The sequence below is a fragment of the Trematomus bernacchii genome, unplaced genomic scaffold, assembly GCF_902827165.1.
Source record: "Trematomus bernacchii unplaced genomic scaffold, fTreBer1.1, whole genome shotgun sequence".
Lineage (NCBI taxonomy): Eukaryota > Metazoa > Chordata > Actinopteri > Perciformes > Nototheniidae > Trematomus > Trematomus bernacchii.
Window position 1 is genome coordinate 104,490 of NW_022987843.1, and position 27,331 is coordinate 131,820.

Genomic DNA, 27,331 nt, shown 5'->3' on the forward strand with positions numbered 1-27,331 from the left:
GGTGTGTGTGTGTGTGTGTGTGTGTGTGTGTATGTGTGTGGTGTGTGTGTGTGTGTGTGTGTGGTGTGTGTGTGTGTGTGTGTGTGTTTGTGAGGTGTGTGTGTGTGTGTGTGTGTGTATGCAATTTAATTTATTTTTTCTTCAATTTTGTTTATTCTGTAATTCACGTATTTTTTTCGAATATATTTGTTGGAGCAAGTACATTTTTGGTGTCATGTAGAAATGTGAAAGTACTGTAATTAAACCCTAACTCAACATAAAATAAATAATAATAATAATAATGATAATAATAATAATAATAATAATAATAATAATAATAATAATAATAATAATAATAATAATAATAATAATAATAATAATGTTCTCTGATTGTTTCACAGGGCGCAGAAATTAAAGATGTGCATGAGCGGACTCCTCAGTCACGTGTCTGTCCCCTCATCGCCCCTCTGCAGCCAAGTGGATGCTTAACACACACACACACACACACACACACACACACACACACACACACACACACACACAACACACACACACACCCACACACACACACACACACATCAACCACACACACACACACACACACAGACACAACAACACACACACACACACACTGCGGTCTCTCTGTATATGTGCCCGGACACAGAGCTGTCTCTGCGGTGAAGCTGCAGACACTTCAGAGGGTTAGTTTTTCTCAAATGTTTGGATTGTATCTGTCTTTTTAAAATAATATCTACCGTATGTAATGTTCAGAATGAGGAGATTAAAGCGATGAATAATGGTTAATGTTCACGTGTCCACCCTCACGTTCACAGCTGGTTTATTTCTGATTACTTTTCTGGTTCTGAGGAAATAAATAAGCGCTCCACCTCGGAGAGTTTCTCCATCTCGTTCAGAGCCGCGATGCAGAGTGGCACGCGGTGTTTCTGCACGCTAACACTGAGGTGATACATGGATGTTTTACAGAGGAACAATGTGGATGTATTCTCTGTCAGAACAGGAGGATATTAAGGGAACCAGCTTATTTAACCTGCTCTGTAATGAGAGGCCTCTCTACAATAACAACTGAGGAGCATTATGAATAATTCCTCTCATTAATCTGATGAATCCCCGCCTCTCACAAGAATGTCCTCCTGTTGATTGCTCTTTATTTATTAGCTGTTTCCAATCAGTCACATGTTCCTCAGCTCAGATTTCACCTGGCTGACCGTGACGGGCGCGTTTCTGAGGTCGTTTCCACCTCTTTCTGATAGGTTCATAAAGCAAACACAGGTCAGGTTCGCAGCCAATTAGAGAGGGTCTCTGCCTCCCACAGTTAGAGAGGAAGGGAGCATGGGGGTCGGGGGAGTGATTAATTACTCCTGGAGGGTGAGCTACATGTTCCCAAAACACGGAGCTTTTACGCACAAGTGAGACGTTACCGCGCGCCTTTCTGAGGAGAACCGGGACCAAAACCGGGATTTTCTACCGTGAAGGAGCCCGGTTCATGACGTTCAATATGCAGAGACTTTAAGAGACAGGTAAGATCATGCGTTTTATTCCGACTATAAACGGCTTTTTGCGCTGCAATGTAACTTCTGTCCAAACATCTGTTTCACCTCGGGTTGTGTTGAAGTTGCAGCATCTCGCATTCACGACATTTTTATTATTATTTACAGCAGATTAAAGTCGATTTTAGGAGTTTAGAGAGTCGTGTTTGATGCATGAGAGAAGTTTAGCATGTGTTTCATTAATGGAGAATACACTGTAATACAACATGTGTTCTAGTCCTTTCCGCAGAGCTCATTTGCAATACGTTATATATATATAATATAAACAAATCAGCATTCAATCTCTTTCGATAGAGATAGATAGATGGTGACTTACATTCATTTTTTATTTTGTAGTAAAACCTGAAACAATGTGTTTTTCGGCAGTAATGTCCGCGCTGACTGCGAGTTTGTAAATGTGCAAATATATAGAAATGGCTTTAATTAATTAACAGTAATAATAATACATAATGTTGATATAGCGCTTTATGTGCTCAAATTGCTTTACGTGAAAACACAAGAAATGTTATATTAAAGTCACTTTCCATGATGCAAAGGGACTTCATTCATTTAAATGAAAACACGTCAAGATGATCACTTTCAGTTATGGTTTATTTATCAAATAAATGCAAAGGCAATACATATAATAATCATATACAGGAAAGGTTCAATCAACAATAAATAGGCCTAGTACATATTTCTCTCTCAAATATAAGTTGAGTTTAATAAATCGTGCAATAAATGTCTATAACTGTCTCTCTGCAGCCCGGCAATAAAATATCATATATAGTTAATAGAACAATAAATAGCATTTAATAAAACTTATGAAATATAATTGAAGGGTTAATAAAAGTGTGTCTCGGTGCAGGTCAGTGAGCAACCCGGCGATAACATCATGTACATAAACAATTAGTTAATAGAACAATAAATAACACAAGAGTCTTATTACTTATAATTTAAGGTAAATACAACGTGCAATAAATGTCTAGAAGTGTGTCTCTCTGCAGCCCGAATAACTTATCATAGTTAATAGAACAATAAATAGCACATCAATATTCTTATTTATAGTAATTTAAGGTTAATAAAGAGTGTGTGTCTGCGCAGGTCAGAGAGGTCCTGATGTCCCGGAGAGGAGCTCTCTGCTCCGGAGCTGCGGGGGGTCAGAGCTCTGCCTCCAGCCCGAGATCCAGCCCTGATGCCCGGCTGCAAAGCACCGCGGGGGGTCCTGATGGTCCCGGTGGTCTCGCAGGGAGTCCTGATGGGGGTCCTGATGGTCTCGCGGGGGGTCCCGGTGGTGCACGAGGCAGGCCGGCAGCAGCGAACGCAGCGCGCGAGAGGAGTCGCGTGCAGACCCTGCGCTCAGCCTTCCTCGAGCTCCAAAGGACCCTGCCCTCAGTGCCTCGCGACACAAAGCTCTCCAAACTGGACGTGCTGATCCTCGCGACCACTTACATCGCTCACCTGACCCGCACGCTGCACGAGGAGGGAGCGGAGCAGAGCGCGAGGCAGACGGAGGCGCTGACGTCTCTGAAGGGGGACGGGTACCTGCACCCTGTCAAGGTAGGAATCACACATTTAATAATTATGAACGAAATGCAGAGCTAACATTTAAACTCTCAACACCTTCATGTCATTTCAATGTGTTCTCGCTTTCTGAACACAGTGAGGAATAAGCTGATCAGGAACACGGGTTGAATCATTTCTCCGTCGTTTCTTCTGAACGCCATCCTGCTGCTTTAAATCCCTGCACCCTGAAGGTAGAAATAACACCTTTAGTAATGAAGGAAATGTCTCAGAGCTCAAATGTAAACTCTCAACACCTCGAATGGGAGACGTTTGCGTTGCAGCGGCATCAAAACACAAGGCGTTGAACATTAGAGAAATTAAAGACTGGAAATAAACAATCCGAAATGTAAACGCCTCAATAGAAAAAACATAGCATTCAAAGATATACATGTGGAAATACACATTCACAGTAACAACTAGCAGGATATAGTGTGTGCGGAATGGATTATTACACACATTAGATTGGGTATAAATGGACATGGAGTTTAAATGTCACTTTAAATTCTCATTGTTAGTGTATTCTGTTCTTCCGCTTCTCTGTATTAGTCAGAGGAACACCTGATGTTTCCTTCAGCAACGGGACATTAAATCCATCATCTCTCCGTATTTAGTTTCTTCATTCTTACCGTCATCATGCTGCGACATTTAAACCCTGAAGGTAGACATAAAACATAATGAACGAAATGTCTCAGAGCTCAAATGTAAACGCTTTCAGGCTTTATTAATGATGTTGCATATTTTTAAAGCACCCTCTCTGATTTTGAGGCTGATTCAGTCATTTAGGATTATAACATAACGCTCTTTAATGAATGGCCGAAATGTCTCGCGCTCAGAAACCCAACCCTTTAGATCACTTGATGTGGCTCCTCTAAATACCAAGAGGGTTATTCATTTGCTTTGGTCAATGAATTGTGATTTCATTGTGAAATATGTTTTAATTGTGAACGAAATGTTTCCCTAAACATTGCCTTTTTGATCACTGATATTCTCTATGATCGATTTGATGAAAGCCTCTCTCCTCTGGGAGGAAGCCAGATTGTTTTGCGTATTTTCAAATTCCAGCGCACTCGAGCTGGTTTCTCAATTCTACCTTTAATTAATGATTTGTTTGTTTTTATCAATTGATTTTATTGTGAAATATCTTTACTCTGATGCTAAAATGCAAACTATAATTACCTAAATGCTTTATAAATGATGTTGCATATTTGTAGAAGCATATAGCAACATCAATGACCCCCTGTGATCAGGGGTCAAACTCAAATGCACAGTGGGCCAGAATTAAATAAACGGTACTGGAGGGGGGCCGGACTGCTTCAATGTTTACTGCAGAACGTATTGAAATGAACTTAATGCACAAATTAAACCTGGAACTAACTAAGCTTCAATGATTGCCTATAAAAACAACATGAAACATTAAATTATCAGTTGCAGTCATTTCTCATGTTTGGGCTCAGGCTCTGAGCTGAGGGAGACCCTCAGTTTGGGCTCAGGCTCTGAGCGGAGGAGACCCTCAGTTTGGGCTCAGGCTCTGAGCTGAGGAGACCCTCAGTTTGGGCTCAGGCTCTGAGCTGAGGAGACCCTCAGTTTGGGCTCAGGCTCTGAGCTGAGGAGACCCTCAGTTTGGGCTCAGGCTCTGAGCGGAGGAGACCCTCAGTTTGGGCTCAGGCTCTGAGCTGAGGAGACCCTCAGTTTGGGCTCAGGCTCTGAGCGGAGGAGACCCTCAGTTTGGGCTCAGGCTCTGAGCTGAGGAGACACTCAGTTTGGGCTCAGGCTCTGAGCTGAGGAGACCCTCAGTTTGGGCTCAGGCTCTGAGCTGAGGAGACCCTCAGTTTGGGCTCAGGCTCTGAGCGGAGGAGACCCTCAGTTTGGGCTCAGGCTCTGAGCGGAGGAGACCCTCAGTTTTGGGCTCAGGCTCTGAGCGGAGGAGGACCCTCAGTTTGGGCTCAGGCTCTGAGCTGAGGAGACCCTCAGTTTGGGCTCAGGCTCTGAGCTGAGGAGACCCTCAGTTTGGGCTCAGGCTCTGAGCTGAGGAGACCCTCAGTTTGGGCTCAGGCTCTGAGCTGAGGAGACCCTCAGTTTGGGCTCAGGCTCTGAGCGGAGGAGACCCTCAGTTTGGGCTCAGGCTCTGAGCTGAGGAGACCCTCAGTTTGGGCTCAGGCTCTGAGCGGAGGAGACCCTCAGTTTGGGCTCAGGCTCTGAGCTGAGGAGACCCTCAGTTTGGGGCTCAGGCTCTGAGCTGAGGAGACCCTCAGTTTGGGCTCAGGCTCTGAGCTGAGGAGACCCTCAGTTTGGGCTCAGGCTCTGAGCGGAGGAGACCCTCAGTTTGGGCTCAGGCTCTGAGCTGAGGAGACCCTCAGTTTGGGCTCAGGCTCTGAGCGGAGGAGACCCTCAGTTTGGGCTCAGGCTCTGAGCTGAGGAGACCCTCAGTTTGGGCATCAGGCTCTGAGCTGAGGAGACCCTCAGTTTGGGCTCAGGCTCTGAGCGGAGGAGACCCTCAGTTTGGGCTCAGGCTCTGAGCGGAGGAGACCCTCAGTTTGGGCTCAGGCTCTGAGCGGAGGAGACCCTCAGTTTGGGCTCAGGCTCTGAGCGGAGGAGACCCTCAGTTGGGCTCAGGCTCTGAGCTGAGGAGACCCTCAGTTTGGGCTCAGGCTCTGAGCTGAGGAGACCCTCAGTTTGGGCTCAGGCTCTGAGCTGAGGAGACCCTCAGTTTTGGGCTCAGGCTCTGAGCTGAGGAGACCCTCAGTTTGGGCTCAGGCTCTGAGCGGAGGAGACCCTCAGTTTGGGCTCAGGCTCTGAGCTGAGGAGACCCTCAGTTTGGGCTCAGGCTCTGAGCGGAGGGAGACCCTCAGTTTGGGCTCAGGCTCTGAGCGGAGGAGACCCTCAGTTTGGGCTCAGGCTCTGAGCTGAGGAGACCCTCAGTTTGGGCTCAGGCTCTGAGCTGAGGAGACCCTCAGTTTGGGCTCAGGCTCTGAGCGGAGGAGACCCTCAGGTTGGGCTCAGGCTCTTGAGCGGAGGAGACCCTCAGTTTGGGCTCAGGCTCTGAGCGGAGGAGACCCTCAGTTTGGGCTCAGGCTCTGAGCTGAGGAGACCCTCAGTTTGGGCTCAGGCTCTGAGCTGAGGAGACCCTCAGTTTGGGCTCAGGCTCTGAGCTGAGGAGACCCTCAGTTTGGGCTCAGGCTCTGAGCTGAGGAGACCCTCAGTTTGGGCTCAGGCTCTGAGCGGAGGAGACCCTCAGTTTGGGCTCAGGCTCTGAGCTGAGGAGACCCTCAGTTTGGGCTCAGGCTCTGAGCTGAGGAGACCCTCAGTTTGGGCTCAGGCTCTGAGCTGAGGAGACCCTCAGTTTGGGCTCAGGCTCTGAGCTGAGGAGACCCTCAGTTTGGGGCTCGAGGCTCTGACGGAGTACCCTCAGTTTGGGCTCAGGCTCTGAGCTGAGGAGACCCTCAGTTTGGGCTCAGGCTCTGAGCTGAGGAGACCCTCAGTTTGGGCTCAGGCTCTGAGCGGAGGAGACCCTCAGTTTGGGCTCAGGCTCTGAGCGGAGGAGACCCTCCAGTTTGGGCTCAGGCTCTGAGCGGAGGAGACCCTCAGTTTGGGCTCAGGCTCTGAGCTGAGGAGACCCTCAGTTTGGGCTCAGGCTCTGAGCTGAGGAGACCCTCAGTTTGGGCTCAGGCTCTGAGCTGAGGAGACCCTCAGTTTGGGCTCAGGCTCTGAGCTGAGGAGACCCTCAGTTTGGGCTCAGGCTCTGAGCGGAGGAGACCCTCAGTTTGGGCTCAGGCTCTGAGCTGAGGAGACCCTCAGTTTGGGCTCAGGCTCTGAGCTGAGGAGACCCTCAGTTTGGGCTCAGGCTCTGAGCGGAGGAGACCCTCAGTTTGGGCTCAGGCTCTGAGCGGAGGAGACCCCTCAGTTTGGGCTCAGGCTCTGAGCGGAGGAGACCCTCAGTTTGGGCTCAGGCTCTGAGCTGAGGAGACCCTCAGTTTGGGCTCAGGCTCTGAGCTGAGGAGACCCTCAGTTTGGGCTCAGGCTCTGAGCTGAGGAGACCCTCAGTTTGGGCTCAGGCTCTGAGCTGAGGAGACCCTCAGTTTTGGGCTCAGGCTCTGAGCGGAGGAGACCCTCAGTTTGGGCTCAGGCTCTGAGCTGAGGAGACCCTCAGTTTGGCTCAGGCTCTGAGCGGAGGAGACCCTCAGTTTGGGCTCAGGCTCTGAGCTGAGGAGACCCTCAGTTTGGGCTCAGGCTCTGAGCTGAGGAGACCCTCAGTTTGGGCTCAGGCTCTTAGCGGAGGAGACCCTCCAGTTTGGGGCTCAGGCTCTGAGCGGAGGAGACCCTCAGTTTGGGCTCAGGCTCTGAGCGGAGGAGACCCTCAGTTTGGGCTCAGGCTCTGAGCGGAGGAGACCCTCAGTTTGGGCTCAGGCTCTGAGCTGAGGAGACCCTCAGTTTGGGCTCAGGCTCTGAGCTGAGGAGACCCTCAGTTTGGGCTCAGGCTCTGAGCTGAGGAGACCCTCAGTTTGGGCTCAGGCTCTGAGCTGAGGAGACCCTCAGTTTGGGCTCAGGCTCTGAGCTGAGGAGACCCTCAGTTTGGGCTCAGGCTCCTGAGCTGAGGAGACCCTCAGTTTGGGGCTCAGGCTCTGAGCGGAGGAGACCCTCAGTTTGGGCTCAGGCTCTGAGCGGAGGAGACCCTCAGTTTGGGCTCAGGCTCTGAGCGAGGAGACCCTCAGTTTGGGCTCAGCTCTTGAGCTGAGGAGACCCTCAGTTTGGGCTCAGGCTCTGAGCTGAGGAGACCCTCAGTTTGGGGGGCCTCAGGCTCTGAGCGGAGGAGACCTCAGTTTGGGCTCAGGCTCTGAGCTGAGGAGACCCTCAGTTTTGGGCTCAGGCTCTGAGCTGAGGAGACCTCATTGGGCTCAGGCTCTGAGCTGAGGAGACCCTCAGTTGGGCTCAGGCTCTGAGCTGAGGAGACCCTCAGTTTTTGGGCTCAGGCTCTGAGCTGAGGAGACCCTCAGTGTGGGCTCAGGCTCTGAGCGAGGAGACCCTCAGTTTGGGCTCAGGCTCTGAGCTGAGGAGACCCTCAGTTTGGGCTCAGGCTCTGAGCGGAGGAGACCCTCAGTTTTGGGCTCAGGCCTCTGAGCTGAGGAGACCTCAGTTTGGGCTCAGGCTCTGAGCTGAGGAGACCCTCAGTTTGGGCTCGCTCTGAGCTGAGGAGACCCTCAGTTTGGGCTCAGGCTCTGAGCGGAGGAGACCCTCAGTTTGGGCTAAGGCTCTGAGCGGAGGAGACCCTCAGTTTGGGCTCAGGCCTCTGAGCTGAGGAGACCCTCAGTTTGGGCTCAGGCTCTGAGCGGAGGGAGACCCTCAGTTTGGGCTCAGGCTCTGAGCTGAGGAGACCCTCAGTTTGGGCTCAGGCTCTGAGCTGAGGAGACCCTCAGTTTGGGCTCAGGCTCTGAGCTGAGGAGACCCTCAGTTTGGGCTCAGGCTCTGAGCTGAGGAGACCCTCAGTTTGGGCTCAGGCTCTGAGCGGAGGAGACCCTCAGTTTGGGCTCAGGCTCTGAGCTGAGGAGACCCTCAGTTTGGGCTCAGGCTCTGAGCGGAGGAGACCCTCAGTTTGGGCTCAGGCTCTGAGCTGAGGAGACCCTCAGTTTGGGCTCAGGCTCTGAGCTGAGGAGACCCTCAGTTTGGGCTCAGGCTCTGAGCTGAGGAGACCCTCAGTTTGGGCTCAGGCTCTGAGCGGAGGAGACCCTCAGTTTGGGGCTCAGGCTCTGAGCTGAGGAGACCCTCAGTTTGGGCTCAGGCTCTGAGCGGAGGAGACCCTCAGTTTGGGCTCAGGCTCTGAGCTGAGGAGACCCTCAGTTTGGGCTCAGGCTCTGAGCTGAGGAGACCCTCAGTTTGGGCTCAGGCTCTGAGCTGAGGAGACCCTCAGTTTGGGCTCAGGCTCTGAGCGGAGGAGACCCTCAGTTTGGGCTCAGGCTCTGAGCTGAGGAGACCCTCAGTTTGGGCTCAGGCTCTGAGCGGAGGAGACCCTCAGTTTGGGCTCAGGCTCTGAGCGGAGGAGACCCTCAGTTTGGGCTCAGGCTCTGAGCGGAGGAGACCCTCAGTTTGGGCTCAGGCTCTGAGCTGAGGAGACCCTCAGTTTGGGCTCAGGCTCTGAGCTGAGGAGACCCTCAGTTTGGGCTCAGGCTCTGAGCGGAGGAGACCCTCAGTTTGGGCTCAGGGCTCTGAGCTGAGGAGACCCTCAGTTTGGGCTCAGGCTCTGAGCGGAGGAGACCCTCAGTTTGGGCTCAGGCTCTGAGCTGAGGAGACCCTCAGTTTGGGCTCAGGCTCTGAGCTGAGGAGACCCTCAGTTTGGGCTCAGGCTCTGAGCTGAGGAGACCCTCAGTTTGGGCTCAGGCTCTGAGCTGAGGAGACCCTCAGTTTGGGCTCAGGCTCTGAGCGGAGGAGACCCTCAGTTTGGGCTCAGGCTCTGAGCGGAGGAGACCCTCAGTTTGGGCTCAGGCTCTGAGCTGAGGAGACCCTCAGTTTGGGCTCAGGCTCTGAGCTGAGGAGACCCTCAGTTTGGGCTCAGGCTCTGAGCTGAGGAGACCCTCAGTTTGGGCTCAGGCTCTGAGCTGAGGAGACCCTCAGTTTGGGCTCAGGCTCTGAGCGGAGGAGACCCTCAGTTTGGGCTCAGGCTCTGAGCTGAGGAGACCCTCAGTTTGGGCTCAGGCTCTGAGCTGAGGAGACCCTCAGTTTGGGCTCAGGCTCTGAGCTGAGGAGACCCTCAGTTTGGGGCTCAGGCTCTGAGCTGAGGAGACCCTCAGTTTGGGGCTCAGGCTCTGAGCTGAGGAGACCCTCAGTTTGGGCTCAGGCTCTGAGCGGAGAGACCCTCAGTTTGGGCTCAGGCTCTGAGCGGGAGGAGACCCTCAGTTTGGCTCAGGCTCTGAGTGAGGAGACCCTCAGTTTGGGCTCAGGCTCTGAGCTGAGGAGACCCTCAGTTTGGGCTCAGGCTCTGAGCGGAGGAGACCCTCAGTTTGGGCTCAGGCTCTGAGCGGAGGAGACCCTCAGTTTGGGCTCAGGCTCTGAGCTGAGGAGACCCTCAAGTTTGGGCTCAGGCTCTGAGCTGAGGAGGACCCTCAGTTTGGGCTCAGGCTCTGAGCTGAGGAGACCCTCAGTTTGGGCTCAGGCTCTGAGCTGAGGAGACCCTCAGTTTGGTGCTCAGGCTCTGAGCTGAGGAGACCCTCAGTTTGGGCTCAGGCTCTGAGCTGAGGAGACCCTTAGTTTGGGCTCAGGCTCTGAGCTGAGGAGACCCTCAGTTTGGGCTCAGGCTCTGAGCTGAGGAGACCCTCAGTTTGGGCTCAGGCTCTGAGCGGAGGAGACCCTCAGTTTGGGGCTCAGGCTCTGAGCTGAGGAGACCCTCAGTTTGGGGTCAGGCTCTGAGCTGAGGAGACCCTCAGTTTGGGCTCAGGCTCTGAGCTGAGGAGACCCTCAGTTTGGGCTCAGGCTCTGAGCGGAGGAGACCCTCAGTTTGGGCTCAGGCTCTGAGCTGAGGAGACCCTCAGTTTGGGCTCAGGCTCTGAGCTGAGGAGACCCTCAGTTGGGCTCAGGCTCTGAGCTGAGGAGACCCTCAGTTTGGGCTCAGGCTCTGAGCTGAGGAGACCCTCAGTTTGGGCTCAGGCTCTGAGCGGAGGAGACCCTCAGTTTGGGCTCAGGCTCTGAGCGGAGGAGACCCTCAGTTTGGGCTCAGGCTCTGAGCGGAGGAGACCTCAGTTTGGGCTCAGGCTCTGAGCTGAGGAGACCCTCAGTTTGGGCTCAGGCTCTGAGCGGAGGAGACCCTCAGTTTGGGCTCAGGCTCTGAGCGGAGGAGACCCTCAGTTTGGCTCAGGCTCTGAGCGGAGGAGACCCTCAGTTTGGGCTCAGGCTCTGAGCTGAGGAGACCCTCAGTTTGGGCTCAGGCTCTGAGCGGAGGAGACCCTCAGTTTGGGGTCAGGCTCTGAGCTGAGGAGACCCTCAGTTTGGGCTCAGGCTCTGAGCGGAGGAGACCCTCAGTTTGGGCTCAGGCTCTGAGCGGAGGAGACCCTCAGTTTGGGCTCAGGCTCTGAGCTGAGGAGACCCTCAGTTTGGGCTCAGGCTCTGAGCGGAGGAGACCCTCAGTTTGGGCTCAGGCTCTGAGCTGAGGAGACCCTCAGTTTGGGCTCAGGCTCTGAGCGGAGGAGACCCTCAGTTTGGGGTCAGGCTCTGAGCTGAGGAGACCCTCAGTTTGGGCTCAGGCTCTGAGCAGAGGAGACCCTCAGGATGGAGTCAGGCTCTGAGCGGAGGAGACCCTCAGGATGGAGAGAAGGTGTGCGTGCCGGAGGACCAGATCTAATAGTAATTAAGAATTATCCTGCGGGCCGAAATTAAATCCACCAAGGGCCTGATTTGGCCCATGTGCTTTAGAGGATGCTCCAGTGATGTGCTCTAGAGGATGCTCCAGTGATGTGCTCTAGAGGATGCTCCAGTGATGTGCTCTAGAGGATGCTCCAGTGATGTGCTCTAGAGGATGCTCCAGTGATGTGCTCTAGAGGATGCTCCAGTGATGTGCTCTAGAGGATGCTCCAGTGATGTGCTCTAGAGGATGCTCCAGTGATGTGCTCTAGAGGATGCTCCAGTGATGTGCTCTAGAGGATGCTCCAGTGATGTGCTCTAGAGGATGCTCCAGTGATGTGCTTTAGAGGATGCTCCAGTGATGTGCTCTAGAGGATGCTCCAGTGATGTGCTCTAGAGGATGCTCCAGTGATGTGCTCTAGAGGATGCTCCAGTGATGTGCTCTAGAGGATGCTCCAGTGATGTGCTCTAGAGGATGCTCCAGTGATGTGCTCTAGAGCAGCGGTTTTCAAAGTGTGAGGCGCGCCTCCCCTGGGGGGCGCCAGAGAGCTTCAGGGGAGGCGCAGCTTGAGAAAAAGAACAACGAGAAAAAGACGAGTAAAGTGACACTTGCACACTTTTGGCTGTCTGTGGAGACCGAGTTCCCCCACCTCGCCAAAAAGGCTGTAAAAGTGCTCATTCCCTTCACCTCCACCTACCTGTGTGAGTGCAGGTTTTCCGCATTGACTTTGATCAAAAGCAAGTGCCGGTGAAGGCTGCAGCCAGAGGATGATCTGCGTTTATTCCTGTGTGCATCAAAGACGCAGACTCATTGTTCCCACTAAAGTAGGGATGAGTGTAATAAGGAGGCAAAGTTGACGTTCAGTGTGTTGCCGGGAGCATATAAGGATGTATCCACGATGTTGAAAATGTAAATTTAAAAAAAAATATATGTGTTGAGAACACCGTGCGAAAATATACGGGTCGTGCTGCAGCTAGATTTGCCTGTCCTCTGTAAGAAGGTGTCGGCGACTGACATGCAAGGAAGAACGGCTGTCCACAGGCTGTTCCAACTTTAACAACTTTATTAACTTCCATGGTAGTGAATTGAACATGCTATTGTAATTGGGTGTGTGGTATATTTTCATGCACGCACACGCATGTTCCACAACACACTGAACAACACTCAATTGTCCGATCGCTACCAGTGTCCTTGCGATCTTGTTATAAGTTGAGACCATTCGGGCTTATTCTAGAGGGGTGCAAGGAATAGTCCAAGTAGTGGGGGAGTTTTATACAACATGTTTAAAACATAAAGATAAAAATGTTTTAAAAAGTTATTGTTTAATGTTTTAAGGAGGTGATGCTACTCAGCCAATCATATCGGTGCACTCAGTGAGTCAGCACGATAGATTCAAACACACACACAGAGACGAGACAAGAGGAGAGAAACAGTCTTCATTTTCTCTTACTGGACCTCTTTGAAATGCAATTGAATACCCCTGCATTATAGCAACAACAACAATAATAATAATAATAGCAATAATAATTGGGAGGGGGGGCGCCGCTGTTCTTATGTTCTCTGAGGGGAGGCTCACCTTCCCACACTTTGAAAACCCCTGCTCTAGAGGATGCTCCAGTGATGTGCTTTAGAGGATGCTCCAGTGATGTGCTCTAGAGCAGCGGTTTTCAAAGTGTGAGGCGCGCCTCCCCTGGGGGGGCGCCAGAGAGCTTCAGGGAGGCGCAGCGTGAGAAAAAAATAAAGAGAAACAGTGAAATCTAGCTCGTTAACTTCAGCTAACTTTATGCGAGCGGCAACATGGATCGATTTTTAGTGAAGTTATCTAAAGTGAGAGAGGAGACAGCGTCTGGCCACCCCAGTTGGCAGCTTTGTTTTGAAATAAAAGTTGTGGCTCATCGGACATTTATCAGAGAAAATCCCTGATGTCCGAGGGCAAGTGAATGCAGCACAAGACGCGAGCCTTGTAACCCTGGCGCGAGCGAGGAAATGTGATTGGCGGCGATTTCAATTGAACGGGCGGCAGAAAACGAGAAGCATTCGGACCCAAGTACACGGAAGGAATAAGGTATTTGCGGTCTACAATGACAGAGAAGAGACTGTCAAGTGTGGCTGTACTCAGCATTGAATCAAAACGCACTAAAGCTTTGGATCTTAATATTTTGTGAGGCGTTTTGCTGAACAAGATGGTAATCGCCGCATTCAGCTGTAATAGGCATGCCAACTTGATGCTCTGCTCACGGATGACTCGAGCATAAAAAACTGTTAAGATGATGACCTTACGTGTGTACATATATTTTTTTCTTTGTGGGGTCTGCCCTGAGAAAGTCAAATAAGATGGTGTGTAAAACTACACTGCCCAGACAAAAATAAGTAACCACTTTGATTTAACTAGGCCAGTAGGTAAGGGCATTCCACTGGATAATAATACCCTGCATTATAGCAACAACAATAATAATAATAATAATAGCAATAATAATTGTGAGGGGGGGCGCGACTGTTCTTATGTTCTCTGAGGGGAGGCTCACCTTCCCACACTTTGAAAACCCCTGCTCTAGAGGATGCTCCAGTGATGTGCTCTAGAGGATGCTCCAGTGATGTGCTCTAGAGGAGCTCCAGTGATGTGCTCTAGAGGATGCTCCAGTGATGTGCTCTAGAGGATGCTCCAGTGATGTGCTCTAGAGGATGCTCCAGTGATGTGCTCTAGACTAGGATGCTCCAAGTGATGTGCTTCTAGAGGATGCTCCAGTGATGTGCTCTAGAGGATGCTCCAGTGATGTGCTCTAGAGGATGCCTCCAGTGATGTGCTCTAGAGGATGCTCCAGTGATGTGCTCTAGAGGATGCTCCAGTGATGTGCTCTAGAGGATGCTCCAGTGATGTGCTCTAGAGGATGCTCCAGTGATGTGCTCTAGAGGATGCTCCAGTGATGTGCTTTAGAGGATGCTCCAGTGATGTGCTCTAGAGGATGCTCCAGTGATGTGCTTAGAGGATGCTCCAGTGATGCTCAGATGCTACAGTGATGCTCTAGAGGATGCTCCAGTGAACACAGGATTATCTATCTATGAAGGACATGTCTCTTTTTAGCACACATCTAAGGGTCTAGTTTCAGCGTTAAGCATCTCAGGAGGAGGTGCCTTTAGCACGTGCTTCATCAAAGATGATCTTTCAGAGCAACATGTTCTCCTGTCTTTAGGGGAGGGTCTATCTAAAGGTTCAATTATTAGTCTTCTGTAAACTAAATGTGTCCCTGCACAGACCCTATAGTCTTTATAATAGCTGTAAGCACCATGAAGCCTCCCTCCTCTCTGACCCTGAGCTTTAGTTCAAGTCTAAAGCACACTTTAAAATCACTGGATTCAAGTTGAAGCCTTTTATTGTCATTATACAAAAAGGAGATTCAGAGTGCAGCTCTGTCCCAGTGAGCAACAACTAGGCGTGCGTAACATTAAACACACGGCACGACATAAGCAATCATACAGAGTTAAGAATATTGATATCAAAATAGTTGATCATTTGTAAAGTGCATTCAAAGTGTGTAAATGTGTGGAGATGGTGACGGTATTGCATTAAGTGTGGTGGTTAAGCAGCCTATCAAGTCTTTATAATTGCTGTCAGACATGTCAGAGCACGCACCCTGATGTTGTGATGTGTAGAGGTCAGAGCACGCACCCTGATGTTGTGATGTGTAGAGGTCAGAGCACGCACCCTGATGTTATGATGTGTAGAGGTCAGAGCACGCACCCTGATGTTATGATGTGTAGAGGTCAGAGCACGCACCCTGATGTTGTGATGTGTAGAGGTCAGAGCACGCACCCTGATGTTATGATGTGTAGAGGTCAGAGCACGCACCCTGATGTTATGATGTGTAGAGGTCAGAGCACGCACCCTGATGTTGTGATGTGTAGAGGTCAGAGCACGCACCCTGATGTTATGATGTGTAGAGGTCAGAGCACGCACCCTGATGTTATGATGTGTAGAGGATCCTTAAAGCTTGGGTTATTAGTCTTTGTAAACTAAATGTCTAACCCCATGATGCCTCCCTCCTCTCTGACGCTGTTTAAGAGCTTTATTTAATGAGGAATTCAATGTCTTTGCAGAAATGGCCCATGAGGTCCAGACTGTACGTGGGCGCCAGCGGACAGTTCCTGAACCGAAACCCCTCAGAGTCGGAGAACCAAGAACCCTCGACCTCCCGCAGCAACAAGGACTAACACCATCTTTATTAAAGGTCCCCTATCATCCTCTTCTTCATCAATATATCCCAGGTCTCAGATATATCCAGAGCCTGTCTCTGATTGGCTGAAACACCAAACAGATCATTGCAGCATTACCCATAATCCCCTCTGTTTCAGCCCTGTTTCCAAAGTGCTGATTCTCTGTCTGTTACTTTAGATGAAAATAAGGAGCCCCTCCCCACGCCCCTCTGAGAGACATTTGGTTACAAAGAACTCAATGGTGCTCTAGGAGGAGATTCAGGTGATAAGGGGGGGGGGGGGGGGTTCTCCACATGAAGAAGAGGGGACACATGTTGATGAAGAAGAGGGGACACATGTTGATGAAGAAGAGACATGAAGAAGAGGGGACACATGTTGATGTAGAAGAGACATGAAGAAGAGGGGACACATGTTGATGAAGAAGAGACATGAAGAAGAGGGGACACATGTTGATGAAGAAGAGACATGAAGAAGAGGGGACACATGTTGATGTAGAAGAGACATGAAGAAGAGGGGACACATGTTGATGAAGAAGAGGGGACACATGTTGATGAAGAAGAGGGGACACATGTTGATGAAGAAGAGGATTTTGCATAATAGGTGACCTTTAAAGCATTTTAAATATGAGCATGCAGCAGCATCATGATTGTGGACCTCCACTATAAGACATTGTAAATTAATATATTATTTTATTGTATAGATGTTATTGTGTGTGTCTGTGTTGTTGTTGTTGTTGTTATTGTGTGTCTGCAGCTACATGTTCTGCAGGAATTTGAGGTAAAGAGTGGGCGTCATGCTTCAGATGGAAGAGTTGCACTAAATGCATGTGTGTGGAAACGAAACATCTGTCATGTGAAGTGTTCTGTCAGCGCGACACAAAGAGAGGCTCGCTCCACGTGAGCGCTGAAATGTGAAGACTGAATAAAGACTGCAGAGAAACAGCTCGAGGCTCCGGGTCTAACTCAGAACATTAAAGAGTCCTTTTATTAGGCTTCATAGTATTATCATTATTGCTCTATTTATCATATCTTTAACATGTTTTAAACATGAAATGAAATACAGCTGTGGGGCTCACTTAAAACACATGTGGGATTTCATCATAAAACACAAAGTTTAATTTCACTAAATAAATAATAGTTTTCACATCAGAGGGGTTCAACTATATTATATGTTATACATTATTTTGTATTTATTCAGCTGTGTTTACGGATGTTTAAGAAAGCAAACAATGATGACCTATATCTTTGATTAAATATGATGTTATGCCTCTCCAAATGTACCATGATAAGCACATTAGAGAAATGAAGCTCAGCGCAAGTTCAAGACCGTCTTTCCTCATTCATTCACTCTCTCTCCTCTCAATCAGTGATCGGGGGCGTCACTCCCCAGCTTAACCAATCACTTCGCTCTATTCTCACAAGCCTATCATAGCGCTCTGCTAACCCTTTTAAAAGTGCTCTCCCCTCTGACAGCTGTCATTTCAGGTGACTCGACGCAACCCTCCTCCACCCCTTCTCACCTCCTGTCCCTCTGAATCCAGGGTCAAGCTAAGCCCCTCCCCTTCAGACCGACCCCAACTACCCATTCACCACCAGCAGGGTCAAGCTAAGCCACTCCCCTTCAGACCGAACCCAACTATCCATTCACCACCACCAGGGTCAAGCTAAGCCACTCCCCTTCAGACTGAACCCAACTATCCATTCACCACCACCAGGGTCAAGCTAAGCCACTCCCCTTCAGACCGACCCCAACCATCCATTCACCACCAGCAGGGTCAAGCTAAGCCACTTCCCTTCAGACCGAACCCAACTATCCATTCACCACCACCAGGGTCAAGCTAAGCCACTCCCCTTCAGACCGAACCCAACTATCCATTCACCACCACCAGGGTCAAGCTAAGCCACTCCCCTTCAGACCGACCCCAACCATCCATTCACCACCAGCAGGGTCAAGCTAAGCCACTCCCCTTCAGACCGACCCCAACTACCCATTCACCACCACCAGGGTCAAGCTAAGCCACTCCCCTTCAGACCGACCCCAACTATCCATTCACCACCACCAGGGTCAAGCTAAGCCACTCCCCTTCAGACCGACCCCAACTATCCATTCACCACCACCAGGGTCAAGCTAAGCCCCTCCCCTTCAGACCGAACCCAACTATCCATTCACCACCACCAGGGTCAAGCTAAGCCACTCCCCTTCAGACCGAACCCAACTATCCATTCACCACCACCAGGGTCAAGCTAAGCCACTCCCCTTCAGACCGACCCCAACTATCCATTCACCACCACCAAGGTCAACCTAAGCCACTCCCCTTCAGACCGACCCCAACTATCCATTCACCACCACCAGGGTCAAGCTAAGCCACTCCCCTTCAGACCGACCCCAACTATCCATTCACCACCACCAAGGTCAAGCTAAGCCACTCCCCTTCAGACCGACCCCAACTATCCATTCACCACCACCAGGGTCAAGCTAAGCCACTCCCCTTCAGACCGACCCCAACCATCCATTCACCACCACCAGGGTCAAGCTAAGCCACTCCCCTTCAGACCGACCCCAACTATCCATTCACCACCACCAAGGTCAAGCTAAGGCACTCCCCTTCAGACCGACCCCAACTATCCATTCACCACCACCAGGGTCAAGCTAAGCCACTCCCCTTCAGACCGAACCCAACTATCCATTCACCACCACCAGGGTCAAGCTAAGCCACTCCCCTTCAGACCGACCCCAACCATCCATTCACCACCAGCAGGGTCAAGCTAAGCCACTCCCCTTCAGACCGACCCCAACTACCCATTCACCACCACCAGGGTCAAGCTAAGCCACTCCCCTTCAGACCGACCCCAACTATCCATTCACCACCACCAGGGTCAAGCTAAGCCCCTCCCCTTCAGACCGAACCCAACTATCCATTCACCACCACCAGGGTCAAGCTAAGCCACTCCCCTTCAGACCGACCCCAACCATCCATAGAGAACCGCAGTGACGCGTCCTAAAACCCGGAAGGAAGTTAGCATTTTTACCACGTCCGGTTCCTTTGACAAAAAGCAATGGCATCTCTCCATAGGGTTTAGGAAAATATCTGAAATAAGGTCTGAGAGACACATGGAAGAGACGGATCACGTTTTGTTCTACGACATTAAATCCATCAGCAGTGACCCCGCTGGTGATTTTTGAAGAGTTTACGTGTCTGAAAAACGATGGTTGTTACCAAGTGGCTGAATAGGACTATAGAAGTTGTCGAGGCCGTTTTACGTCATTACACCGAACACGTAAACACTCCCGCTAAGTTTGTTTCTGTTCTGCTTGAAAGCAAGTACCTGCCTCCTGCAAACTGTTCAAACAAACGCTTCAACTCGTACCATTTAGAATCTGTGTGTTTGAATATGGATCTGAAGTTGGCGTGACGTTGAAGCAGCGACCCTGCTGTAGTTCGTTTATAGCAAAATGTTAGCATTTTGCTTCTGGCGACTAGATTTATGATTAGAAAATTAGAAAAGTAGGGTACATGTGGATATTATCCGGCTGAACAAAACGTGATCCGTCTCTTAAATGTGTCTCAACCACAGACCTTATTTCCAGCTATTTTCCAAAATCCTATGGAGAAATTGCATTGGTTTTTGACGAAGGAACCGGAAGGAGTTTACTTCCGGGTTTTAGGACGCATCACTGCGGTTCTCTATTCACCCCCACCAGGGTCAAGCTAAGCCACTCCCCTTCAGACCGAACCCAACCATCCATTCACCACCAGCAGGGTCAAGCTAAGCCACTCCCCTTCAGACCGACCCCAACTATCCATTCACCACCACCAGGGTCAAGCTAAGCCCTCCCCTTCAGACCGACCCCCAACTATCCATTCACCACCACCAGGGTCAAGCTAAGCCACTCCCCTTCAGACCGAACCCAACTATCCATTCACCACCAGCAGGGTCAAGCTAAGCCCCTCCCCTTCAGACCGACCCCAACTATCCATTCACCACCACCAGGGTCAAGCTAAGCCACTCCCCTTCAGACCGAACCCAACTATCCATTCACCACCACCAGGGTCAAGCTAAGCCACTCCCCTTCAGACCGACCCCAACTATCCATTCACCACCACCAGGGTCAAGCTAAGCCACTCCCCTTCAGACCGAACCCAACTATCCATTCACCACCACCAGTGTCTAGACCCCGGGGGGTTCATCGGATCGGTTCTCCCCTCCCGAATGATACTCCTGCACAACGGGGCCTAATCGCCAAAACTCCATTACATTCATTTGTGTATTCCTGGCAATAAATATGTGTTCTTTCATCAAGACCATCTCTCCTGATTGAACTGTCATTAGGACATTTGAGCTCTTTTGTTCAATAACATATAAGGTCAACTAAAGGAAAGTATGATGTGCTTATACTGCAGAAATAACGTGTGTGATTTATATAGTGACAGATAATATATAAATATTAATAAATGGTAGATTAAAACTGTAACATGATAACATTGGATCCTGAAGTGCTATACTGGTTAAAATGTTTCCTCACAAAACTGGTGTTTAAATACATTCTTCTACCTTTAATATGAGAGTCAACTAAATGATGAAGCTACTGACGATATAAATATTTATTCCTCACTTGAGTATTTCATTATCTACTTTATACTTCTGCATTACATCTCATTACTTTCCCCTCACTATACATTTATCGTACTACTTTATTACCTTTATTAGGACTATTAATACAGAATATAATCATAAATAAGTCAAAAAGGTAAATGCATTATTGCAGGTTATTCAATTAGTTAAAGGGGACCTATCATGCAAAATGCACTTGTGTACGTCTTTTCTACATGAATATGTGTCCCCGGTGTTCCAGGGAACTCACCAAGTGTCAGAAAACACAACCCTCTCTATTTTCCTCCATACCCAAATCTCTAAAAAAGGGGCTGCAACGGATCTGATAAAAACTGATCCAGATTTGAACACTGTCCTGACGTCAGGACGGTGGCGCTACGGCTATTGGGCCAACTCCACCAATCAGGAGGAGACAGCCACGGCCATTGCCGTTCGAAAGTGCTGGAGACGCTGTAGTACATATGCCAGGCCTGTAGATGGTGCTGTTCTCACTGAATCTGCCCTTGCTAAAACAGGGCTAAACATTTTCAAATTGAGCAAAATGAGGCATGGCTAAAATGCATGATCTGTTTGGTATTTTGAAAAAGAAAAAGTATAAATATGCCTTATATAGGTATGGTCCTACACTATATTATTATAATATAGCATGATAGGTCCACTTTAATTAAGGTTAAACCCTAAATGAACTTCATCTACCTGCTGCACACATTAAGATAGATAGATAGATAGTACTTTATTGATCCCAAATTGGGAAATTGTTTTTGTTACAGCAGCATAATAGACAAGGCATTTTACAATTAAACAAAACTACCAAATAAACAAGAATAGAAAGAAAAATAAAATAAAGCCTCAATAACTAAAATACTACACTTTAATGTATATATTATTGTTCATAAAGAGTACTTTTACTCTGTTATTTAAGTATATGTTGATGCTTGTACATGTATAGTTGTTAGAAAGTAATTTTACTGTTAGTACTTTTACTTTAAAGTACTTTCTGTCCCGATACCCAGTGCGCATGTGCGAGGCGCATTTAAGGCGTAAGGACCCGGATGTAGCTCTCTTTCCTGAATGAAACGCCACGAGCAGGCAGCTCTTCTTCCTCACAGAGAAACTGAGAAACTCCATCATGTTTTCTCTGCAGGATGAAGGTAGGAGCAGAGAGAGGACTTCATGTTTTCACTGAGGTGTTGTTTACATGTCGGGGGGATTTATAACCACGTGGTTTGAGGTGCACGTTAGCTCGTTAGCTCACAGCTAGCTCCGCCACGTGGGTGATTTAGCTCAACAGGAGGCTTCAGAACTAGGTGGTAAAGCTGCGAAATAACATGCATTTTTATATAATCCGATACGATAGCTTGTGTTAAACTTTGCGAGGTTATTATTGAATGTGTTTCTGCAGCAGAGCACCGTAACACGGGCAACACTTTCTCAGTGTTAATGCAGAGAGATCAGTGGATACATATTGTTGCATTCAAAAGATACTAAACTACAGGTCATCATGTGCTTTAACTATTAAATGCAAAGTCATCATGCAGAGTGACACCTTTCATAATAATGTATATAATATAGGGTTTATAGTTACTGATGCATTAATGTGTTAAGCTTTAAATGTCTAGTTAACTTGAAAGAGCTGTCAGGTGTCTTGTGATTATTCCCCTGGGGATTCACATTAGATTTTATATTAATCTGCATGGTAGCTAAAGGCAGTAAAGTACCATTTTCTGACATGTTTAATATAGTAGAAAATGAAAATGTAAGGAAGCTACAAGTACCTTTACATTTGTACTAAATGCACTTAGTTACTGTCCAGCACAATGTTAATAATGCACCTTTTTTAAACAGTGAACAGACCAGTCTCATTACCTTAAATCTTAATAGGAATTTAAATCAAATACAATAAGTAACTAAGGTTTTACAGCCTTTTTAATTACCTCACATGTCAATAAACTACCTTTTTATTTATTTAATTGAACTCCATTGAAAGTGATAATGACATTTTTGACGTGGTACATTTGAATGTTTGTCATCAGAGTTAATGTGAAGAAAATATCCTAAATCTTACTTTGTGGAGGACGTATTTTATATTTGAAACACAGCTTATTCGAGACGGGTAGATGTCCGGCAGTGGCTCAGTCAGTAGGGGACTGAGCCGTAGGGTCGCCGGTTCAAGTCCCCGAACAGATATGGCGGGGGGACTTGGAGAGGTCCCAGTTCACTTCCTGCCCTGCCGTGGTGCCCTTGAGCAAGGCACCGGACACCCCCTTCCCCCCCACTCCCACTCCTGGTACTAGGATGGGTTAAAAGCAGAGACCACATGTCACTGCGTGTGAAAGAGGGGTTCATCCCAATCTATTCTCTTTGGTCCCTGCAGGAACCCATAAATCATCCCTGACAGGTTTAAAGATAGAGACGTCCTCAGTGCCTCTGGCCCACAGGCAGAGGTCCTGGCCCACAGGCAGAGGTCCTGGCCCACAGGCAGAGGTCCTGGCCCACAGGCAGAGCTCCTGGCCCACAGGCAGAGCTCCTGGCCCACAGGCAGAGCTCATGGCCCGCAGGCAGAGCTCATGGCCCGCAGGCAGAGCTCATGGCCCGCAGGCAGAGCTCATGGCCCGCAGGCAGAGGTCCTGGCCCACAGGCAGAGGTCCTGGCCCACAGGCAGAGGTCCTGGCCCACAGGCAGAGCTCCTGGCCCGCAGGCAGAGCTCATGGCCCGCAGGCAGAGCTCATGGCCCACAGGCAGAGCTCAGACTCTCAGAGCTCAGACTCTCAACATCTCAGATAGAAAATAAAAAGGTAGAAAAAATACATGTTGAATTACAAATGTACTATAACAAATATAAAGCAAGTTATTCCATCTCTCACATACTTATGTAAATATAATACCTTTCTATTGTACAATGCCATGTCTTTTTGTGCTGCTTTGGGATCAATACAGTCTGATCTTATACAAGTATGTAAGGAATGGAATATTCTGAATGATCTGTTTTATATTTGAAGCTACCTCTCATGATAGACTCTCTGTGGACAGGTATCTCTGGTCTCTGCAGAAACACATAAATCACCCTCAGACAGGTTTAAAGATAGACGTCCTCAGTGAATCAGAGGTCATGTTAGAGGTCGTGACCTGCTGTTGAACCTGCATGCTGCCAGGCTGTGTTTCACTGTGACCTCTGACCCCTCCAGTGATCCATCATCATATCGGCTGCTTCTAAACTACAGATTATTCATGCCGGCCGCAAATCAATACGTCACTCCTGAGAGTCATTATTAAGGAGCTCTGGAAAGTTACTGTGACACATATCGGACCGGGTCGATCCATATTCTATATTTCTGAATGACAGATCTATTGCCTTTTTCCATCTGCAGTCATGTTCCCATTTATCCAGGCATGAATCCGCCTGCTTCAATACGAGGAGAGACACATGTATTAATCTGTTGTCTTTTCTCTTCAGGTGTGCACATGCAGATGGCTGTGATTGATGAAGGTGAGTCTGGAGTATTTGACACTTTATTTGAGCTGCAGCTGGAAAAGTGATGATTTCTACCAAACATGCCGTTTACCCATCAGACACCAAGATGGTGAGACTGTGACTAACTGAATCTCCAGCGTAGTAACATCTTTCAGGACAGTTGAGAGTGACTTTGTTTCTTAATAGAAGTCTTGTTTCTCCCTCAGGTGCTGCAGAAGTCGAGCTGCAGTCATGAGAAAAGCACCTGATCAGGAGGTGAGTTTATCAATAATGTGGAGCTTTTCAAATCATTGTTATAATTGAGCTATAGTAATTTCTGTAGCTGGAAAAGTGATGATTTCTTACAAACATGCCGTTTACCCATCAGACACCAAGATGGTGAGACTGTGACTAACTGAATCTCCAGCGTAGTAACATAATTCTCGTCTTTTAGACCAAATGTTTTGTTATTAATCTCAGTCTTGTTTCTCCCTCAGATGTTCTGTCAATCCTCCGTCTGCTGATCAGGAGGTGAGTTCAGAAATAATCTGGAGCTTCTCCAATAGTTTTGTTTAATTGGATGTAAACTTGGCTTGCTAGTTTAAGGAAAGCATTTCCAACCCTGGTTATTTAATTGCATAAACGTATGCAAGTCAAAAGTTGAGCTATAGCAACTCTAGCAGCTGGAGAAGTGATGATTTCTTACAAACATGCCGTTTACCCATCAGACACCAAGATGGTGATACTGTGACTAACTGAATCTCCAGCTTTTTAAAAGAGAAATCAGGACTTTGAGATCAAAGTTGTGGATATTAATCTGTCCTGTTTCTCCTTCAGATGCTGCAGAAGTCGAGCTCCAGTCATGAGAAAAGCATCTGATCAAGAGGTGAGTTCATAAATAGTTCTGTTTAATTGGATGTAAACTGGGCTTCCTAGTTTAAGGAAAGCATTTCCAACCCTGGTTATTTAAATAGCATTAACTTATGCAAGTCAAACGTACTTTATTCTTAAAATGAGCTATAGTAATTTCTGCAGCTGGAAAAGTGATGATTTCTACCAAACATGCCGTTTACCCATCAGACGACAAGATGGTGATACTGTGACTAACTGAATCTCCAGCTTCATGAACTCCCTCAGGACTGTTAAGAGTACATTTGTTTATTAATCCAAGTCCTGTTTCTCCTTCAGATGCTCCAGAAGTCGAGCTGCGGTCATGAAAACAACGCCTGATCAGGAGGTGATTCATAAATAATGTGGAGCTTCTCAAATGAGTTCTAAATGAATGTTCTAGACGAGCGAAGGCAACTCTAGCAGCTGGAGAAGTGATGATTTCTTACAAACATGCCGTTTACCCATCAGACACCAAGATGGTGATACTGTGACTAACTGAATCTCCAGCCTCCAAACAGAAATCGGGACATTAAATCTAGTTTATGGTTGTTAATATCAGTCTTCTTTTTACTTCAGTGGCGTCAGAAGTCGTGCTGCGGTCCTGAGAAAATCACCTGATCAGGAGGTGAGTTCAAAGTTTTGTTTAATTTGATAGACTTCCTAGTTTAAGGAAATCATTTCTAACCCTGGTTATTAAAATTGCATAAACGTATGCAAGTCTAAAGTACTTATTTCTTAAGTTGAGCTATAGCAACTCTTAGTGCTGGAGAAGTGATGATTTCTTACAAACATGCCGTTTACCCATCAGACACCAAGATGGTGAGACTGTGACTAACTGAATCTCCAGCCTGCAAACAGAAATCGGGACATTAAATCTAGTTTATGGTTGTTAATCTCAGTCTTGTTTCTCCTTCAGGTGCTTCAGAAGTCGTGCTGCGGTCCTGAGAAAAAGCACCTGGTCAGGAGGTGAGTTCATAAATGAGGCAGAGCCTCTCAAATCTTTTCTAATTTAATATTCCTAGATGAGCAAAGGCATCTGCTGCAGCTGGGAAAGTGATGATTTCTACCAAACATGCCGTTTACCCATCAGACACCAAGATGGTGATCCTGTGACTAACTGAATCTCCAGCTTCATCAAATCATTCAGGACTGGAAGAGCTATGTTTTGTTATTAATCTCAGTCTTGTTTCTCCCTCAGATGTTCTGTCAATCCTCCGTCTGCTGATCAAGAGGTGAGTTCAGAAATAATCTGGAGCTTCTCCAATAGTTTTGTTTAATTTGAACTGAACTTCCTAGTCTACGCATTTCCAACCCTGGTTATTAAAATTGCATAAATGTATGCAAGTCAAACGTACTTATTTCTTAAGTTGAGCTCTAGCAGCTGGAGAAGTGATGATTTCTACCAAACATGCCGTTTACCCATCAGACACCAAGATGGTGATACTGTGACTAACTGAATCTCCAGCTTAGTCAAATAATTCTCGACTGTTAAGAGTACATTTGTTTATTAATCCAAGTCTTGTTTCTCCTTCAGATGCTCCAGAAGTTGAGCTGCGGTCATGAAAACAACGCCTGATCAGGAGGTGAGTTCATAAATAATGCAGAGCTTCTCCAAAGTGTTTTCTAGTTGAGCTCTAGCAGCTGGAAAAGTGATGATTTCTACCAAACATGCCGTTTACCCATCAGACGACAAGATGGTGATACTGTGACTAACTGAATCTCCAGCTTCATAAACTCCCTCACAATTTATCGATCAAATGTGTGGATATTAATCCAAGTCCTGTTTCTCCTTCAGATGCTGCAGAAGTTGTGAAGATGCTGATCAGAAGATGCTGATCAGAAGATGCTGATCAGAAGATGCTGATCAGAAGATGCTGATCAGAAGATGCTGATCAGAAGATGCTGGATAATGATCCACTTCAGTAGTGTGGGTGCCATGAGCTCCATCATCCCCAGAGGCCAGCGTTTCCTGAGAGATCCAAATTCTCCCCGATAATCCGTTCCCTCTCCGAAGCCATTGGTCATCCGCTGAACAGTTCATTTGTGTTTCCATTAATAAAGATTCTCTTCATCCCTCCTTAGAGATGTCCAACGTGTTTTTTTTTTTTTGGGGGGTGCCACTTTTTCATTAGCGGTTTGGCTATAGTTGCTGGGTGCCAGTCAGACCATTTATAGTTCAGATCCAGCCAAACCCTACGAAGGGTACATCCAGCACATGCTCCTCTTAACCCGTACAAGGTTTCTGTATTTTCAATAGTAAATGAATACTGTTGAACAAAAACACAAAACCCATATCTTTAAATGCAGACTAATAATATATTCAATAGTTCAAGAACAGTGACATTTAATAGTTCATAAAAAAATAGTCCAATAATATAATCAACAAAACTCCGTTCCAGGTTTTCTTTGTCAGTCCACGGTTATTCCAAAACAATAATCCACATATCGTTTCAGTTCACCAACCACAGATTACCCGGCTTCGTGTCGTCGGGTCTGAGTACAAAGTCCAGGCCGGGTCTTTATGCTTTCTTCCCTGACTATACTTCAGTTTACATTTCCTAGCGCTGCTCTCAGCAGAGAAACAGCGATCCAACGGGTCGAGCAGCCAATAGAGAGTTATCGCGCCGTCCGTCAGCGTCTCCGCTTCCTCAAAACAATCTCTTTTGGTTTGCTCGCCTCTTTTAGAGAGCCGCCTTGTCACATCTGACGAGACATTAGTAATGGCTTGAGAGGAGAGGGCGGGTAGGGT

At 48.0% G+C, this 27,331-nt stretch overlaps 2 protein-coding genes and 1 long non-coding RNA gene across 4 annotated transcripts in view; 2 read left to right on the forward strand and 1 right to left on the reverse strand.

Moving 5' to 3' along the window:
* The first annotated feature begins 2,141 nt into the window (after positions 1-2,141).
* Positions 2,142-15,624, forward strand: LOC117468651 (transcription factor 24-like). Its single transcript, XM_034112880.1, has 2 exons — positions 2,142-3,086; positions 15,511-15,624. The coding sequence occupies exons 1-2, from the start codon at positions 2,646-2,648 to the stop codon at positions 15,622-15,624; spliced, it is 555 nt and encodes a 184-aa protein (XP_033968771.1). The 5' UTR covers positions 2,142-2,645.
* mcmdc2 (minichromosome maintenance domain containing 2) overlaps positions 2,816-27,331 on the reverse strand; it is a 46,990-nt gene continuing 22,474 nt past the window's right edge. Inside the window, exon 15 of the mRNA XM_034112884.1 lies at positions 2,816-3,078. The gene's annotated coding sequence lies outside the window, so the exon portion shown is untranslated. The remainder of the gene's footprint in view (positions 3,079-27,331) is intronic.
* On the forward strand, positions 21,294-26,663 carry LOC117468656. 2 transcript variants are annotated; one of them, XR_004554506.1, is made up of 11 exons: positions 21,294-21,391; positions 23,695-23,821; positions 23,919-23,967; positions 24,189-24,222; positions 24,529-24,577; positions 24,880-24,928; positions 25,159-25,207; positions 25,499-25,548; positions 25,781-25,814; positions 26,117-26,165; positions 26,378-26,663. It is a non-coding gene; the product is annotated as an uncharacterized LOC117468656 (long non-coding RNA). The 2 variants fall into 2 exon arrangements; XR_004554505.1 differs by having other exon boundaries at positions 23,695-23,727.